Below are 19,912 nucleotides of genomic sequence, written 5' to 3'. Positions count from 1 at the left end.
ACCATACCTTACTAGCATTGGATTTCCTTTAGAGGCTCCATCAAATTTAAATTTTACCAAAACTTTGGGGGGGGAGGGAAAAAATCAAAGATTACTTCTCTAATCCACATAGTTGTCATACTAGATTAGGAGCTAACAAATTTTGTAAGATTTCCAGGTCATTTAAGATTTGAGCCTACACCCCTTCTGCCTTCTAGTCCTCGTTTGCCACTTTTTTGAGAGAATTTTTTTCCCTAATATTCATCTTCATTCTCTTCCACACTTCATCCTTGGTGTTCCTACAATTCTTAAAGATAATCGTGCCACACTCCTTCCAAACATTCCATAGTAGAAATCCTAGGGCTAACACCTAGGCCATATTAACAATTGGGTTTTTTAAGAGAGTGGTTTACCATAATTGAAAGGTTTCCCAAAGATTATTGTAGGACCTATCAAGGTGACCCAATAGGGATTTGATCTGGGTCCACATAATTTCCATTCAAAGGCAAGTGTTGAGTAAATTTTCCATGCTTTCCTCTCTCTTTTAATAGATTAGGCACAATGATAGCCCTTCAATTCCTTTACATGGAAAGAGGTCCCAAGTTAGCATTCTTAGATATCTAATCAACTAGAGAAAACTTGCAACCTTCAACCACAATTTCTCCCTCCCCAAGCATTTTACTAATGCACTTCCTTTGGGATATTTTTGTGATTTTCCATAAGGTTTTAGGAATCCTTTATAGTGAACATACCTTGAGTTTGGTATCCCCATCTCAGCCTGTCCCCATCCCGCACCACTTAGATTTTCCTTTCCTTAAGGATTTATTCCATAGTTTTCCATTCCTATTAGGTGTTGCCATGGTTTCAATCATCCTGATTCTTCCACTATATCCACTTATCCTGAGTAGCAATGACCTTCCAAAAATACACTATGACTATAACCCCTATCATTGTAGTGTTCTCTTTAATACTTCATAGATCCTCATGACTCTTCATCCATGGAAATTGTTTCCAAGATTCTTCCCAAATATGTTTGTACTCCCATTTATGATCTCGTAAAACATGTGATCTTGGATGAGTGTTCTTTGTGCCATTACCAAATTCAAAATCAAATACCCCACCAAGAAGTCTTGATGCCTCGCTATCTCTTCTTGCTCAGTCATCGACAAATATTGCCTTTTCCATATTTTTCTCCAGAATTCTGGACCTCCCTGAAGCCAATTCCACCATAAATTTGTTAAGCATTTCAGGATCTCTCAACCCTAGGCCTCTGCCTTTTTTTGGCATGCAGGCCTTCTCCCATGCGACTAAAGTCCACTTTCTAGTCTGTTGACCCCCTTGCCACAAAAAAATTGAAAGCTTGACAAAATGTCTTTATAAAACACTTTTGGATTAGGGAGTACTGAAAATTTATAAATTGGAAGAGTTTGTAGCACCACTCTTAGGAAAAATAGGTTCCTGAAGAGATTTAATGTTATGAATGTCTAGTTAGAAAACCTATGTGATATCTTTTCCTTAATCTTAGAACATAGGGAGACCTTTAAATAGTTGGTTGTTAGGGGGATGCCATGGTACTTGGTTGGTAAAGTTCTAATTTGAAACCCCATAATTCTTGTTAGGTTCCTTTGAACTATCCTATTTGTGTTGAAGAAGTACATACATAATTTATCTCCATTAATCGGGGTACCAAAGGCTTCCTGAAATTTTATAAGGATATGGTTCAGTGTCCTTATCTCTTGGATCAATGGTTCCCCAAATAACATAATGCCTTCCAAATATTGTTGATGTGATATAGGCAGGTCCTGCCCCCATAATCACAAGCGCTTAGCAATAACCTGTTTGACTGTCGCTTTGATATATCAACCCAAAACTTTAATGACCAGAATGGAGAGAAATGGGTACAACGGATCTGTCATATCCCCAAATTATTGTAAATACTTTTTATTTACTTCAGTTAACAAGAAGGACATTATGAAAGGATGATGGTTATTATATGTTGTCTGAATTAATTTATCAATATTATTTTATCTTCATTACGGAAATGGAATGGCAGAATAATCTCCCAACAATAGGGATGATCTGTATTCTGAGTTGTTCACATATTCTTTTAAAAAAAAGAAAAGAAGACAAGAAACAGTTGCAAAGACCCTAACCGTTTTTCCTTCCCTAACTGTGGAATGGGTTCCAAGAAAGGGAAATAAAGAAGGGAAAAAAGTGGTTGTGCTGTAGAGACAGACAGGATAACGGGAAGGATAGCTTACCATGTCTGGTGAGGATCAGATGGTAAGAGCACAGAGCGCTGCAACTAGCAAAGACAGAAGTCTTGAGTAAGCTAGGGGGAGACGGGTCTCGAAAGACGGTCTCATGGTCGGGTGGAGGACTAGCTACAGTAAAGCAGGTTGATCATATCAAGGGAGCAAGAGGCGAGCGAGTATCTTCGAAGTACAATACAGGTATGTAGATCTGTCTTTATTACAAGAGAGAGAGAGAGTATTTAATTTCTGTAGGAGATGAGTGTCTGTACATGTTAAAAAAGTATTATAGTAGAGTAATAAGAAATTCTCTGTTTCTTAAAAATAAAATTAATAATGATAACAGAGGACTGTTAGTAAGTAAACTCATAACCTACAGTGTGACCCTCATTATGAAACCAGATCAAAATATCAGATTCGAAGGTTGTTAATCTGGGAGGGTTGGCTATCGAACGACTGTGGTAGAGGTAATAAAGTAGATGCTATAAAGGAATTTGTTTTGAACGATAAACAGAAACCACAAAACTCAAAACTTTAGACGAGTTATTTCTTCAGGCTAACAGACAACAGTATAGAGATTTTAGAACAATCTTGCAACAGAGACCAGGGTCACTTAAAGAGAAGAGAACCTGGACAAACCCGAAACAGGTCACGAAGTCATGGTGGTTTATTCCAGTAGCATCGGGACATGGGGCGGAATCAAGATTGTTGTTACATATATAAAATAGTATTAATTAGAAAAAAAACCCCAAGCCAAGTCACGTGGGTGGCTTATTTATGAAAAAAAACAAAATAATAATTGGAATCCCTTGATCAAGAAATCGAAGTTGAAACCCTTGTGGTTCTCAGGCCTGTATCGTGTACATGGGAACCTATCAGTAGTTGTTTTTTTCTTTAGAATCCGCCCTTAACCGAGACCAACAAAAGAAGAACCGAGTTCAACCCTGTGGATTCGGAAGAGTGGAGGAAAGGCTATGAAAACTGGGTGAAGGGTTTGGTTCAAGTCAGTGCTAGAGGAGAAAAAGATAAATTCGCTTATAAGCAGTGTTATGCCGAGAACAATAATCCTTTCAAAAATGTGTATGCAATCATTACAAAAAAATAAAGTAAAATTTGATAAAAGTTGTGCAAAATTGTAAGTTTATTATTAATAAGAGATTGCATTCCTGTATAGGGTAGCCGCGGAGCGGAATTCCCCTATCAAGTCAAAAACTTCGGAAGCAGACTACAGTGGATATTGTGCCATAAGTCTAAAACCCTATAGAGCTAAATAAAAATACACTAGCATGGAAAATAAAACTTGGCCACGCTAGGACAGACAGAGCTGTAGCTGGTCCCATTATCAACAGAAAATGTACAAAAATTATTACAGGGTAACTGGGCGGAACTCCCTCCAACTCCCTAATTCATTAAATAGTAGGAATAGGTCCCAAGCATAACCAAACAGAATAGATAACCCCGGTGGCAGCAAGAAAAGCTGCGAATGGAGGGTTTCCATACCTGGAAACCTTCGCGTTGGCAGAAAGGGGGCTATTCCCTAGCCTTGACTTGGATGCTGAATGGTGGAAGGCGTCCTTGTCTTTACAATTGTAACAAGAAACAAAAACATAAATTATCTCAAAACCGGTCCAGCTCGTGGCAACCGCATGACACAGGGTAAAAGATCATAAACCCAGTTTCTTTTCTGAGGCACTTACCGGTTAGGGTCGCCATAATAGCAAGGCTCTATCATGGGGCTATTCAACCGTCCCTAAAATCTGTTTCCTGTGAACACAGAGACAACCTTAGGTTAGAAAGGGTTTGATAAGAGATGATAACCTGGAATGCGCATGAAATTAATGGGAAAGAACTCACCACTGTGCATTGTTACTTGGAAATGTAGCTGACCCATTCGCCAGCCTCTGTACAAGAACTGTAAGCTGGAGAGTGGTATGCGAGAGCAATGGCAGTGCCCAGATGAAACCTCTGAAAATGATAGAAACAGTAAACACAGATGACCAAACCCGATACCCTCGGTAGTAAAGCTGGCAGCCCGCGAAAGCCCTTGTCTCTTCGCCGCTAGATGTATGGAAAGAAATCTCCACCGTTGAGGTAGCGGGAAATTCCATACAAGTGAAGAAATGACCAGTCTGTCGGCCACGTACAGCATGGCACCGGACAGAAGTTAATACGCTGGGATTTGCGGATAAGGCAATCAAGTGACCAGACAGAAAAATCAAAGAATGCCACTTTAATCTTATGTCATGTGTTAACTGGCGTGGGTCACCATTTGAACAGAAACAAAATAAAATATCAAAAACTACAACTCTTAAATCTAGGACACGCGGTTTATAACTGTAGCAGGAACCGGAGTACATTTAGCATAAAATTACATAATGGTAAAAGTAACCAAAATAAAATAAAATTATCTAGTGTGAAGGTTTTACAAGTGGTATCAGAGCTAAGTAACAAAGATGTGACCTCTGGGGACAGATGGAATCAATCAGACCATTAAAGAAAAATAAATAAATAGACTATTAACCCATTGTATTTACAACTGATTTCATATTTAATACATGTATAAGCAACAGATAATGTGATAATTCTGGCACTATTACTGTTTTTGGTAAGTACAGGAAACAACAGAAGACTGATGCCATGAGAAGAATAGATAGTGCGTCCCACAAGTTTGGGGCGGGTCAGGAGCCGGAAGCAGGTTCTGGAAACAATATTGAGTTATGGGTTCAGGTGGGTGAGGAAACCCACAATACCAACATAGAAATTTTGGAAACTATACAAGAACTGAAAAATGAAATGGCCCGGTTACGCGATGATAATGCGAGATTAATGATGGAATAGGAGAGAATTCTCAAAAGTTTATCTGATAGGCAATACCAATAGCCACTGAATCCCAGTGCTTAGGAGCAAAGAATGTCAGGCGAACAGAATCCTCATGCAGAGCCTGAAGAATCAGAGGGAAGGGAGGAAGAACGTTCGGATAATTCTTCAGAACAGCAAATGTCTAAGAGGCAGCAGATAGAGCTGCAGGGAGAATTCTGTAAAATCAAGCAGCCGCACTTTGAAGGCGAACAAGAAGAAGCAGTGGAGGCCTGGTTAATCAATATGAATAAATATTTCCAGATTTATGACTATGACAACAACCTCAAGGCACGGTTGGTCATTTTCCAATTACAGGGAAAGGCCACCCTCTGGTGGGAGGAGGTAAAAATGGTAAAGGGTGTAAGCAAGCAGAATATTACTTGGGATAAATTTCAGAGATATTTTAAAGAAAGATACCTGACCGAGCACTTCTATGATGAAAAAGCAAGAGAATTCCATGATCTGCGATTGGGGCAGCAGACTATGGATGAATTTATCACTTGCTTTACCTCCCTACTCCGTTACGTGCCCTATATACGGGAAGAAAAAGCTAAGGTACAGAGGTTTGTTAGCAGTCTACCGATGAGCATGAGGGAAAGAATAGAATTTGACAACCCAAAGACGATGGACAAGGCCATCCGCAAGGCCCGAATTTGCTATCAGCAGAGCAAGCAGAAAGGAGATGTCTTGGGTAAGGGGTGGGCCGAGAAGAAGTGCAGGAAACCGGTTGGAAGTATCAAAGGTAATCGCAGAGGAGGCAGCAAAGGATTCGTTAAGGGGTAGGTCAGCAGGAGCTCGCAGAAAAATTTGCTCTGATCACAGCCCCCTAGTGAGTCCAGAACCAATGACCAAACTGGGAAATTGGACAATGAAGGGACAACAAGGCCTCCCGTGCAATGCTGGGGTTGTGGCGGGCCCCATTATGTGAAAAACTGCCCCCAGTGAAAAGGAGTTGAACAGGTATCTCAGGTATACGAAGCCTCTAAAGTTGGTGATGTAGGGCGAGCTTTGCCAAAGATTAACGCTGCTTTGGAAGATCGCCAGGCATAGTACCAGCCAACCATGGTAGAATTCGAAGGTAAACTTTTTGACCTTGGTGTAACTGTTTTGATTGATCCAGGTTCTACGTTAATTTACATTAGTGCTAGAGTTGTGGAACATTGTAAGTTACAGCCTGTTAAGTTTAAAACCACTTGGCTAGTTCAGTTGGCAAGAGGGGCAAAAAGGCGAGTAATGTCTAAGGTTAAAAGCTGCCCAATAGAAATAGCAGGACAACCCGTGAGAGCAGATTTGAATGTGCTCCCTTTTAGTTCATACGATATACTGATTGGTATGGACTAGCTAGAGAAACACTGGTCCATAATTAATTGTAAGACCAAGACCATCAGTTACAAGGATGAGCTGGGAATAGCACAAGAAGTACAGGGAATTAAGCAGCCAGTGCAGATTCGGCCCATAACTGCCTCGCAACTAGCAAAATGCATCAGGAAGGGGTGCCAAATTTATGCCATCCAAGTGGGGTACGCCAACTCGAAAGACAAAACAACTACATTGGAGAATATTCCTGTGATACAGGAATTTGCCGATGTATTTCCAGAAGAGATACCTGGATTGCCACCCAAAAGGGACATAGATTTTACCATAGAACTGGTACCAGGGGCAGCCCCAGTTTCTCGAGCACCCTACAGAATGAGTGTACCAGAATTAACAGAGCTGAAGATGCAATTGCAAGAGCTGTTGGACAAAAAATACATTCGCCCCAGTGTGTCCCCTTGGGGAGCCCCAGTATTGTTTGTGAAGAAAAAGGATGGGACTCTCCGCATGTGTATGGATTATCGCCAGTTAAACAAATTGACAATCAAGAACAAGTACCCTCTGCCCCGAATCGATGAGCTATTTGACCAGGTGAAGGGAGAAACAGTCTTCTCTAAGATTGATCTGGGATCCAGGTATCACCAAATCTGAATTAAAAAAGAAGATATAGCTAAGACAACGTTTAGAACGCGGTATGGTCATTATGAGTTTGTGGTGTTACCCTTCAGATTGACCAACGCTCCCGCCACCTTTATGTGTTTGATGAATAGTGTGTTTCATCGGTATTTAGACAAGTTTGTGCTGATCTTTATTGACGATATATTGATCTATTCTCGGACTAAAGAGGAGCATCAGGAGCACCTCAGGATAGTATTGCAAACCCTCCGAGAACACCAATTATATGCCAAGTTTAGTAAATGTGAATTCTTTAAGGAGCAGATACAATATCTGGGCCACATCCTCACTAGAGATGGAATTGCCGTGGATCCTGAAAAGATTAGGACCATCATGGAGTGGCCAGTACCCAAAGATGTGGCAGATATTCGATCTTTTATGGGGCTATCAGGTTATCATTGACAGTTTGTGGAGTGTTTTTCAAGAGTAGCTTATCCAATCACATCTCTGCAGAAAAAAGGGAAAGCTTTCAGGTGGACTCCTAAATGTCAAAGAAGTTTCGAGCAACTTAAACACCTACTCACCACGGCACCTGTTCTAAGTATAGCTGACCCCAGTAAGGAGTATGTGGTGTGTACGGACGCAAGTAAGGAAGGGGTAGGAGGTGTGCTGATGCAGGAAGGAAAGGTGATAGCGTATGAATCAAGGAAGTTAAAAGAGCATGAGCAGAAATATTCTGCTTACGATCTAGAGCTGGCTGCGGTGATTCATGCCCTGAAGATGTGGCACCATTACCTCATGGGAAAAATTTTCTGTTATTAACAGACCACCACAGCCTGACCAACTATTTCAATCAGCCCACGCTAAATGCAAGACAAGCACGGTGGGTGGACTTTCTGAGCAGTTTCGATTTTGAGATCAAACATTTAAAGGGGAAGGAGAATCGGGTGGCTGACGCATTGAGTCAGAAGCTGTAATGCTTATATGAGATTTCTTGCAGTGAGGCGAAAAGCCCCTTCAGGGAGATGATTCAAAAGGCAGCCGAACAAGATGTTGTTTATCAACAAATAAAATAGCAGGTAGAGCTACCAAACAACAAATAAAAATAGTCAGACTATGCCTTAGATGTTGATGGCAAGATATACTATAAAGGTAGGTTGTACGTACCCAATCAAAACAGCATTAGGAACCTGATATTGGATGAGCATCATAGAAGTCATTATACTAGACACCCAGGGTATCAAAAGATGGTCACCGCACTCCAGAAGGGATATTATTGGCCGGGGATGAAGAAAGATGTGGCTAGATACTTGGCCTAATGTTTGGAATGTCAACAGATTAAAGCAGAGCACCAACATCCTGCGGGGTTACTTCAACCAATACCCATTCCGGAATGGAAATGGGAAACCATCACTATGGATTTTATCACAGGCTTGCCAAAAACAAAGAAGAACAATGACTCCATCATGGTTGTGGTGGACAAACTAAGCAAGGCAGCACACTTTATACCAGTGCAATCTACATACAGAGCTGTGCAGATCGCTCATGTGTTCATGCAAAATATATTTAAGCTGCATGGGTTACCCAAGACCATAATTTCAGATCGTGATGTAAAATTTACATCGGTCTTCTGGAGGACACTGTTTGAAGAATTAGGAACTCAGCTGAACTTCAGTACAGCTTACCACCCTCAAACTGACATGCAAACTTAATGTGTAAATCAAATTGTGGAAGATATGTTGAGAGCCTTTGTGATGCAGCAGCCAAACAAGTGGGAAGATTATCTTCATTTAGCTGAGTTCACATACAATAATGGCTACCACACATCCTTGCGGATGAGCCCTTTTGAAGAATTGTATGGGAGAAAATGTCGCACCCCCTCAAGCTAGAGTGGATCAGAAGACAGATTAAGATTAGGCCCCGAAATGCTTGAGGAAATGGAGGGACTGGTGAAAAAGGTGCACTCTAATTTAAGGGCAGCTCAAGAAAGGCAAAAGAACTTCACTGACCGGAAAAGGAGGTTTAAGGAGTATCAGGTCGGCAATCACGTGTATGTGAGAATTCGAGCAAGGAAAAGCACACTACAATGGAGCAGATGCTCTAAGTTGGCACCTAGATACTGTGGGCCCTTTCAAATCTTAGCAAGAATCAGACCTGTGGCATACTAGCTTGCCCTACCTAGCCACATACGAGTCCATAATGTCTTTCATGTCTCCGTATTGAAAAAATATGTTTATGACCCTAACTATGTAATTAATTGGCAGGAGTTATAGGTGAGAGTTTTCTTCTAAACATACATCTATATGTTTTTGTTAAAAAAAAACTGACTTAGGGTGTTTCATGTTACAAGTAGAACTGGAAGGAGAAATCTGGGTCAAACCACTGAGCATCCTCGAGCGGAGAGAAGTCATGCTACGGAAGCGGGATATTACCCAAGTTAAGGTACAGTGGCGGCATTTTGGGTCTGATGAAGCCACATGGGAGGATGAAGAATTCATGAAACAGACTTATCCAGGGTTGTTTGGAACTGAAGGACATCGGGACGATGTCTAATCTCAGCGGGGGTGGATGTCATATCCCCAAATTATTGTAAATACTTTTTATTTACTTTAGTTAAAAGAAGGACATTATGAAAGGATGATGGTTATTATATGTTGTCTAAATTAATTTATTAATATTATTTTATTTTCATAAGAGAAATGGAATGACGGAATAATTTCCCAGCAATAGGGATGATCTGTATTCTGAGTTGTTCACATATTCCTTTAAGAAAAAGAAAAGAAGACAAGAAATGGTTGCAAAGACCCTAACCTTTTTTCCCTCCCTAACTGTGGAATGGGTTCCAAGAAAGGGAAAAAAAGAAGGGAAAAAAGTGGCTGTACTGTAGAGACAGACAAGATAACGGGAAGGGTAGCTTACCATGTCTGGTGAGGATCAGATGGTAAGAGCACAGAGCGCTGCAATTAGCAAAGACAGAAGTCTTGAGTAAGCTAGGGGGGAGACGGGTCTCGAAAGATGATCTCATGGTCGGGTGGAGGACTAGCTACAGTAAAGCAGGTTGATCATATCAAGGGAGCAAGAGGCGAGCGAGTATCTTCAAAGTACAATATAGGTATGTAGATCTGTCTTTATTACAAGAGATAGAGAGAGAGTATTTAATTTCTGTAGGAGATGAGTGTCTGTACAGGTTAAGAAAGTATTAGAGTAATAAGAAATCCTCTGTTGCTTAAAAAGAAAATTAATAATGATAACAGAGGACTGTTAGTAAGTAAACTCATAACCTGCAGCGTGACCCTCATTATGAAACCAGATCAAAATATCAGATTCGAAGGTTGTTAATCTGGGAGGGTTGGCTATTGAACGACTGTGGTAGAGGTAATAAAGTAGATGCTGTAAAGGAATTTGTTTTGAACGATAAACCGAAACCACAGAACTCAAAACTTTAGACCAGTTATTTCCTCAGGCTAACAGACAACAGTATATATATTTTAGAACAATCTTGCAACCGAGACTATGGTCACTTAAAGAGAAGAGAACCTGGACAAACCCGAAACAGGTCATGAAGTCGTGGTGGTTTATTCCAGTAGCATCGGGACATGGGGCTGAATCAAGATTGCTGTTACATATATAAAATAGTATTAATTAGAAAAAAAACCCCAAGCCAAGTCACGCGGGTGGCTTATTTCTGAAACAAAAACAAAATAATAATTGGAATCCCTTGATCAAGAAATCGAAGTTGAAACCCTTGTAGTTCCCGGGCCTGTATCGTGTACATGGGAACCTGTCAGTAGTTGTTTTTTTCTTTAGAATCCGCCCTTAACTGAGATCAACAAAAGAAGACCGAGTTCAACCTTGTGGATTCGGAAGAGTGGAGGAAAGGCTATGAAAACTGGGTGAAGGTTTTGGTTCAAGTCAGTGCTGGAGGAGAAAAAGGTAAATTTGCTTATAAGCAGTGTTATGCCGAGAACAATAATCCTTTCAAAAATGTGTATGCAATCATTACAAAAAAATAAAGTAAAATTTGATAAAAGCTGTGCGAAATTGTAAGTTTATTATTAATAAGAGATTACATTCCTGTATAGGGTAGCCGTGGAGCGGAATTCCCCTGTCATGTCAAAAACATCGGAACCAGACTACAGTGGATATTGTGCCATAAGTCTAAAACCCTGTAGAGCTAAATAAAAATACAGTAGCATGGAAAATACAACTTGAATACGCTAGGATGGACAGAGCTATAGCCGGTCCCATTATCAATAGAAAATGTACAAAAAATATTACAGGGTAACTGGGCGGAACTCCCTCCAAATCCCTAATTCATTAAATAGCAGGAATAGGTCCCAGGCATAACCAAACAGAATAGATAACCCCGGTGGCAGCAAGAAAAGCTGCGAATGGAGGGTTTCCATACGTGGAAACCTTCGCATTGGCAGAAAGGCGGCTGTTCCCTAGCCTTGACTTGGATGCCGAATGGTGGAAGGCATCTTCGTCTGTAAAATTGTAAGAAGAAACAAAAACATAAATTATCTCAGAACCGGTCCAGCTCGTGGCAACCGTATGACACAGGGTAAAAGATCATAAACCCAATTTCTTTTCTGAGGCACTTACCGGCTAGGGTCGCCATAATAGCAAGGCTCTACCACGAGGCTATTCAACCGTCCCTAAAATCTATTTCCTGTGAACACAGAGACAACATTAGGTTAGCAAGGGTTTGATAAGAGATGATAACCTTGAATGTGCATGAAATTAATGGGAAAGAAATCACCACTGTGCATTGTTACCTGGAAATGTAGTTGACCCATTCGTCAGCCTTTGTACAAGAACTGTAAGCTGGAGAGTGGTATGCGAGAGCAACGGCAGTGCCCAGATGAAACCTCTGAAAATGATAGAAACAGTAAATATAGATGACCAAACCCGATACCCTCGGCAGTAAAGCTGGCAGCCCGCAAAATCCTTTGTCTCTTTGTCGTTGGATGTATGGAAAGAAATCCCCATCATTAAGGCAACGGGAAATACCATACAAGTGAAGAAATGACCAGTCTGTCGGCCACGTACAACACGGCACCAGACATAAGTTAATATGCTGGGATTTGTGGATAAGGCAATCACATGACCAGACAAAAAAATCAAAGAATGCCACTTTAATCTTATGCCACGTGTTAACTGGCGTGGGTCACCATTTGAACAGAAACAAAATAAAATATCAAAAACTACAACTCTTAAATCTAGGCCACGCAGTTTATAACTGCAGTAGGAACCGGAGTACATTTAGCATAAAATTACATAATGGTAAAAGTAACCAAAAAAAAATAAAATTATCCGGTGTGGAGGTTTGACAGGATCACCTTGATGAAGGCCTCACAAGACCCTAAAGGTCTGCGATGGCGAGCCATCTATCAAGATGGAGAAGGGGAGGATATCAGGATTTGGATCCAATGAATCCACTCAAGAGAAAACCCATAGGTAGCCATAATACTGAGCAGATACTCCCAATTAATTCTACCATAATCTTTGGAGAGATCTAACTTGATCACCATCCCTAAGTTTCCATTCCTCTTGAGCGAGTGAACAACTTCATGGGAAGTGATAAGTCCATCCTAGATTTGGCACTCTTTAGTGAAACCATATTGCTCTGGATCAATGAGGTGTTTTTGTAGTGGTTTAAGCCTCTTAACTATGACAAAAGATATGATATTATATATCACATTGCACGTAATGATGGGCCTAAAGCCAATAGGTTCCCTATATTGACTAATTTTGGGAATCAAAGCAAGGAAAGTAGTGTTCAAACCAGACCACACCTGTTCGGAGCTTCATGATTCCTATACTACAACATGCAACTCTTTACTAATAAATGATCAACATACCTTGAAGAAGTTGGTGGTGAACCCATCTAGACTTGGGGCTTTGTTGTTGGACATCTCTTTGATTTCTTCCTCCACCTCAGAGAAGGAAAGAAGGAAATTTCCCTCATGGGTGTCACATTCTACTCTTGGTTCACCAGTTTGAGGATGTGTTCAATAATTTTAGATATGGCTTTGCCTCTATCCCATCGATTCTTAGAGAGGAGATCTTTATAGAATGATACTTGCTCCTCCTTTATGTCCCCATGCTCAACAAGTCATGTGCCATCACTAGAATTTAGGGAGTAAATATAATTGTGGTGTGTATGCTTATCAGGGATTTATGGAAGAAGCATGTATTTTTTTCACCTTCATGGAGTCATTGCACTATTGATTTCTCTAGCGAAAAGATCATTATTAATAAATCTATGGTCAATTAATATATCATTATTAACTATTATATACATTTCTAAATGTTAGTTGTTTTACATTTTTAGGTTTTAGCCTTTTTGTTCTTATAGTTAGGTTTCTCATCCATCCAATTTTTTCATCCTCTTCTTTCTTTATATTTATACATCTCCCCTCCTTTCATGCACTATGTCCTCATCATGGGTATGTTTTAGACTCCAAATGTCAACTAAAAATGATTATTATGGATCAACTTCTAGACATTATTTCTTCAGGTTCTAACCACCACATAAACTTACAAACAATAAAACATTTTTTCTAATAAATAAAATTTAATTAAAATATATTAAAAATTTTCACAATACTACTTAAAATAATTGATATTAAATACTTTTAATTTTATTTTCTAAATATTAAAAAAAGTAGTGATATATTTAAAATAGAATAATAAAATTTAAAAGTCTATATTTAATTCTAAAAAAATCTCTATTTAATAAAATAATTTTTTTAATATTTGAAAATTTTATAAAAAATATATATATATATTTTTATAAGTCAATATTATATTTAAATTTGTTATTTTTTTTGTTGTTGTAAGCTTGGGAGGACTCCATCTTCATCATGTCCAACATATCATCCTATCAAGACAAGAAATTGAACTCCCTTAGCTTGTTATTTAAATCCCCTAAAAGTATAATGTAAAATTTCTATATATTTTTAAAAATAATATATAAAATAAATTTATTAATTATGATTTTAACTAAAAACTTATACAACAATATTTATAGAAATAATAAACTCAAAAACTTAATCAAAATATTCCACACACCAAATTAATCTATAAAATCATCATCATTTAAATTAATAAATATAATAAAATTATCATTTTATTATTTATATTAATAAATAATTTAAATTATCAATACAAATGTATATCGATATAGAAATAATCTACGTTTTATATATCAAAATATCTAAAATTAAGGAAAACAAATTCCACAAATTTAATTTAAATTTAAAAAAACTAAAATGAATAGCAACCCATTTATTTGAAATATTACATTATGATAATGGCAAATGGAAAATTATTATATTAATTTAAAATTATATGTACTAATTATGAATTTAATTTAAAATTATAAATTTAAAAAATACAAATGATTCTAGGAATGTTAGGTAGATTCGTGTATTTCTAAATTTTAGTGTGTGATTTAAAATTCCCCATACTGCTTGTAATTTGGTTAAAAACTTATTTCTTTAAAAAAACATAATTTAAAAAAAAAAAAAACACACACAATTTAAAAAAAATAATAATAATTAAAATGCACGACCCAAAATTCAAAAAATAATAAATAATATGAACATGATTTTCTTAAAAAAAATATTATGAATCAATGTATCTATCTCCATAATAATTTCACAATTTAATTATAATAATATGTTTTTCCATAATGAATTTTGCTTCTCTGCCATTTTAATTCTTAAAAACAAATTACAAATATTATAGTCCTTTCAACGCAGAATTCCAAAAACGCTACTTGCACGCGCAATTCCAACAAAGTAAAATGGCTTTCTTTGTCACGTAACAATGTAGTGTACAAATATTATATTTTTTTCGACGTGGACGCCGAATAAAAAAAAAACCTTTGACCGTTAAATGTTAAGATCTGCATGCCTGTAGGAGAGCAAAGATGCACCTAGTGTACAAATATTATATATTTTTTAAAACATGTGATTGGTATAAATAAAGATTATGTTAAAAATAATAATTTATCATAGGGTGATGATAATTTAGTTTTTTATTTATTAATTTTTATTGTTTCATATTATTAAAATAAACGAGTAATAGTCTTATATAATCAAATTTAATAGAGTTATTTAATTTTGAGAGCTAATTCATAAAATAGATTACTAAATTGTAACCATCATCACATTTAATAGAGTTACTTAATTGTGAAATTCTAACATTTATATATTGATTATGCTATAGTTTTTAAAATTATTAAATTTTTTTAAACAAAGCATAAATTGAAGATATTTTAAATATTAAGAATATTATAATGATAACATATGAGAATATATATTGTTTTGATATTTTAAATATTAAGAATATTATAATGATAACATATGAGAATATATATTGTTTTGATTTATATGAATAATTGAAAAAATAAATAAAATGTCATAATTTTTAATATTAGTGAGAAAATAAGAATGATAACATATGAGAATATATATTGTTTTAATTTATATGAATGATCAAAATAGATAAAATGTCATGATTTTTAATATTAGTGAGCAAATAGGCTTGATACATGTATTGATAATTTGTTAGTCATTTTATGAAATATAAATTATATGGTTTATATGAGATTTAGTTTCTTTAAGTTTCAGGTTTAAATTTTTTAAAGAAGGGTTAAGATTGGAAACTAATTATGTAGGTTGCAATGTCCCCATAAATATTTAAATTAAAAACAAAATATATTCTTTGTCATCTTCATTTATAAAAAAGTCATATTAAGCTTTAGTTAATAAAATTTACCCTTATTATTTTATTTTAATAATACAATATATATTTCATAATTATTTTCTTAAAAAATAAAAAATTAAGAATAATAAAATTTAAAAAGTAAAATTACAACAGAAAAAGCCATTACTATAATAAGACAAGGATAAAAATTTCATTTAGTTATACAAAAATATAAATTAATTTCAATGATAATGACTGTTCATATTAATCTATTATTTAACTTATTTAACCTACATGGCGGCACTAATAAACTATATTTTTTTTTTTTTCCACCGACCAAAATGAAGGTGAGGAAAACTCCAATGTTTCTCGTGGTAATGAAACAACATGGTAGGTAAAGGGAACGACAGTGACCGAAAAGAGCTGAAATAGGTTACAGAAATGTTCAGGAATACCTTGCAGCAACTACAGTGCTATATAGTTTCCATATGGAACCAGTAAATGTTAAGGTAAACTGTGAAACCAAACATAGTTAACGTGTTGTATGGGATTTTGTAACACTTTAGGTTACTTGAAAGAATTACTCTGGTTATTAAGTTCATTTTTATTTTTTGTTGTATTATTTTTTTTTACATTAAGATAAAAATCAAACTTGAATTGAAAAAGAAGGAGTTACAGCTCATAGGTGAGTATTGCACCTAGAGACTGTACTCAAACAAAGAGAACTCTCTCCGTACAATCTACCTCCATCAAATGAGCAATTACATCATTAAGTACATTACTAGAGATCAGGAAGTTACAACCAAACTCCTAAACTCTAGGAATAAATCCTAAACTAAGGAGATACGTTACAACTTGTGTAACCATTTCTCCATTAATACAAAATAATATTAATTATTTTCAACTCCCCCCCTTAATGGAGAAAGGATTATCCTGAACTCATAGCATCCCTCTAAACAATTCAAACTTTACACGCCCAAGAGGCTTAGAAAAAATATCAGCCATGTTATCACAAGTTTTACAATATTCAACACATATCTCATTTGACAGTAGTTTCTTTTGATGAAGCAGAGCTACAATGCTCTACTTTTTGCTACTCCATGCTATGACCCCGAATCCAATGCTGAATGCGTAACCTATGATAGATCTTCGATCATCGAAGTTACCTGCCCAATCAGAATCTGAAAAACCTGCTAGAATAACATTAGAAGTGTCATTGTACAAAAATTCCATAATGACTAGTACCACTAAGATACCTCAACACACTTTTTGCTGCGACCCAGTGACTTTCGAGTGGTTTTGACATGAACTGGCTCAACACACTAACAGAGTATGCCAAATATGGTCTAGCTGTAGTTAGATATATCAAACTGCCAACTAGCTGTCTGTACATGGTAGCATCCACCTCTTTAGTACCATCGTCACTGCTCAAATTTAAGTTTTGTTGTAATGGTGTTGCTGCTGATCTGAACTGCTCTATTCTGAGCCTTTCCAGCAAGTTTCTGGCATACTTCCCTTGAGAAAGAAATGTTTTTCCAGAGTTTTTCCATCTCATACACTTGTGACATCTGATTTCTTTGATCAGATTGTTAGCATTCCCTGTTACAATCATATCATCTACATACAAAGAAATCAAAATAATTTGCCTCTGTTTATTAAACTTGGTATATAGATTTGGATCATTCAAGCTCCTATGAAAGCCATGCTGTACAAAAAATGAGTCAATTTTCTCATACCACGACCTGGGTGCCTGTTTTAAACCATAAAGTGCCTTTTTCAATTTACACACAAGATGTTCCTGCCCCTTTTTCACAAAACCTTCAGGCTGTACTAAATAAATTTCTTCCTTCAAGTCACCATTCAGAAATGCAGACTTGACATCTAGTTGGTGTAGCTGCCATTTGTGTTTTGTTGCCAATGAAATTAACATTCTAATGGTGTTTAATTTGGCTACAGGAGCAAAGGTGTCATCGAAATCTATTCCCTCTTTTTGTGAATAACCCTTTGCTACCAGTCTAGCTTTAAGTTTCTCTATACTCCCATCTACATTTATTTTTGGTTTATACAGCCATTTGCATCCTATGGGGGTTTTACCTTTAGGCAATTCAACCAAATCCCAAGTATGATTTCTGTTTATTGATTCTATTTCCTCATACATTGCAGCCGTCCATGCATCAGATTTACTTGCTTCCTCATAATTTGTAGGTTCTACAATGTTTAAAAACTTTGACATTAATGCATAGTCTTTCAATTTAGAAGGTAATCGAGTATTCCTACTTGATCATCTTTGTAGGGGACTTACCTCAAATCTGTCTATTTCAGCCTTTTCTAGGCTTGCATTATTGATTACATTTCCTGTTACTTCTTCTTCTTGTTTCTGCTCCTACTCTTCATCTTCCTCATTGTTTTCTTCCATTAGCAATGGAATGTCCCAATCACTGTTAGAGTCATCCTTTCCTTCTTCAACTTGTTCTAGTTCTAACATTGTAAATTCCCCAGGATTCCCAAGATTGAAAGGACCAACATGTTCGCCCTCCATAAGTCACATAAGGCCTTCAACCAGATCAGAAACGAACTGGAATCTCCGTGTCTGTTTCCCATTTCCATAGATTGTCAAAGGCTCCTTGCGCAAAGCTTGAGAAAAAAAATTACTTACAACCCAACCATTATCAAGGCACATTCGCAGACCATATGTATTGAAAATTTGAGAAATCCGAACCTCAACATTTGCTCTCCTATGATAATCCATAGTCAGAGTTTCGACTGTTCTCTTACCCTCATCATAGCAACTGTGGACTCCGATGGGATTAACATTGCCCCAGTAAGCTTCAGTTTGAGGATGTTCAAGAGGATCTCCATAAACCTCACTAGTACTTGTAAGCAGAAAACGTGCCCCAACACGCTTGGCAAGTCTAGATATGTTCAAGATTCCCACATCATTGGTTTTGATAGTCCTCACAGGATTGTGTTTGTAATGCACAGGGGAAGGGGGGCAAGCCAAATGGTAGATTTGATCAACCTCCAACAATAAGGGTTCCACAACATCATGCCTTATCCGTTCAAACCTCGGATTGCCAAAATGATGCAAAACATTCTCCTTCCTTCCTGTGAAGAAATTGTCGACAACAATAACACTGTCGCCTCTTGCCATGAGCCTATCAAGCAGATGACTACCAACAAAGCCAACTCCACCCGTCACAAAAACTCGCAGGGACTTTCTCTTCAAACCTAGGGGCACTTTAGCCCTCGAATTCACCATCGAACTCGAATGATACTGAGCAAACCGAGAAACAGGAGTCTCATAAACAACTCGATGAGGTTTTTCGGGCACAAACCTTCCATTTTCATTAACATTAGAAGCCAAAAACTAGGCTGAAGGATAAAGAAGGTCGATGCGATGGCGATTCCTATCAAAATAAATAGCATTTGTTGCTCCCTGAGCAAATAATCTACTGGCCTGATAATAGACCACATCTTTTCTGGCTTAAGAGAGTACTCATCACTGTTATTCATATTGGACTGATAAAATTTCTGATCCTTTGATGAATAAGTCTTCAATGAGCCACCACTGGGCAAGTCCGATCTGCTGCCACCAAACAGATCAGGAACTCCAATGCGCCACCACCAAGAAAATCCAATCTACTACCACCGAACAGATCAGGAACTCCAATGCGACACCACTGGGCAAATTCGATCTGCTACCACCGAACAGATCAGGAACTCCAATGCGCCACCACCAGGCAAATCAAATCTGCTACCACCGAACAGATCAGGAACTCTAATGCGCCACCACCGAGAAAATCCGATCTGCTACCACCGAACAGATCAGGAACTCCAATGCGCCACCACCGGGCAAATCTGATCTGCTGCCACCGAACATATCAGAAATTTCAAAGTGCCACCACCGAGCAAGGCCGATCTGCAAGAAATTGCATATTTTCCACAGAGAAAGGGGTTGGCGCTTCTCGACAACGAAATACCCGTGCCGAAAACAAAATCGACGAGTCTTACGAAATTGGCACGATTAAGGCTTGATTTTCCATGCCAATAGCACTTTCTGGCGCACTAGCGCGACTGTTCCTTAATAAACAGCGCCAACCCTTTCTTCCCCTAAAAAATGGTGCGACTGTTCGCGACGAAACTGCACCAACCCTATTTTTCGCTCAAAGATGATC

At 37.5% G+C, this 19,912-nt stretch overlaps 1 protein-coding gene and 1 pseudogene across 1 annotated transcript; one reads left to right on the top strand and one right to left on the bottom strand.

Moving 5' to 3' along the window:
- Positions 1–5,141: 5,141 nt before the first annotated feature.
- LOC149244168 (uncharacterized) lies at positions 5,142–7,996 on the top strand. The gene is made up of 5 exons (XM_089371457.1): positions 5,142–5,832; positions 6,211–6,332; positions 6,432–6,852; positions 7,195–7,470; positions 7,845–7,996. Exons 1-5 carry the CDS (start codon positions 5,142–5,144, stop codon positions 7,994–7,996), a joined length of 1,662 nt encoding a protein of 553 aa, XP_089227583.1.
- Positions 7,997–11,336: 3,340 nt separating this feature from the next.
- On the bottom strand, positions 11,337–19,226 carry LOC149244167 (UDP-glucuronic acid decarboxylase 2-like; annotated as a pseudogene).
- Between the last annotated feature and the right edge of the window lie 686 nt (positions 19,227–19,912).

This window comes from Pinus tabuliformis, chromosome 8 (genome assembly GCF_031772625.1).
Source record: "Pinus tabuliformis cultivar Carrire ecotype Pingquan chromosome 8, CPIR1, whole genome shotgun sequence".
NCBI classification, from domain to species: Eukaryota; Viridiplantae; Streptophyta; class Pinopsida; order Pinales; family Pinaceae; genus Pinus; species Pinus tabuliformis.
The sequence above is the reverse complement of the archived record's forward strand: the minus strand, read 5'-3'. Positions and strand labels throughout refer to the sequence as shown.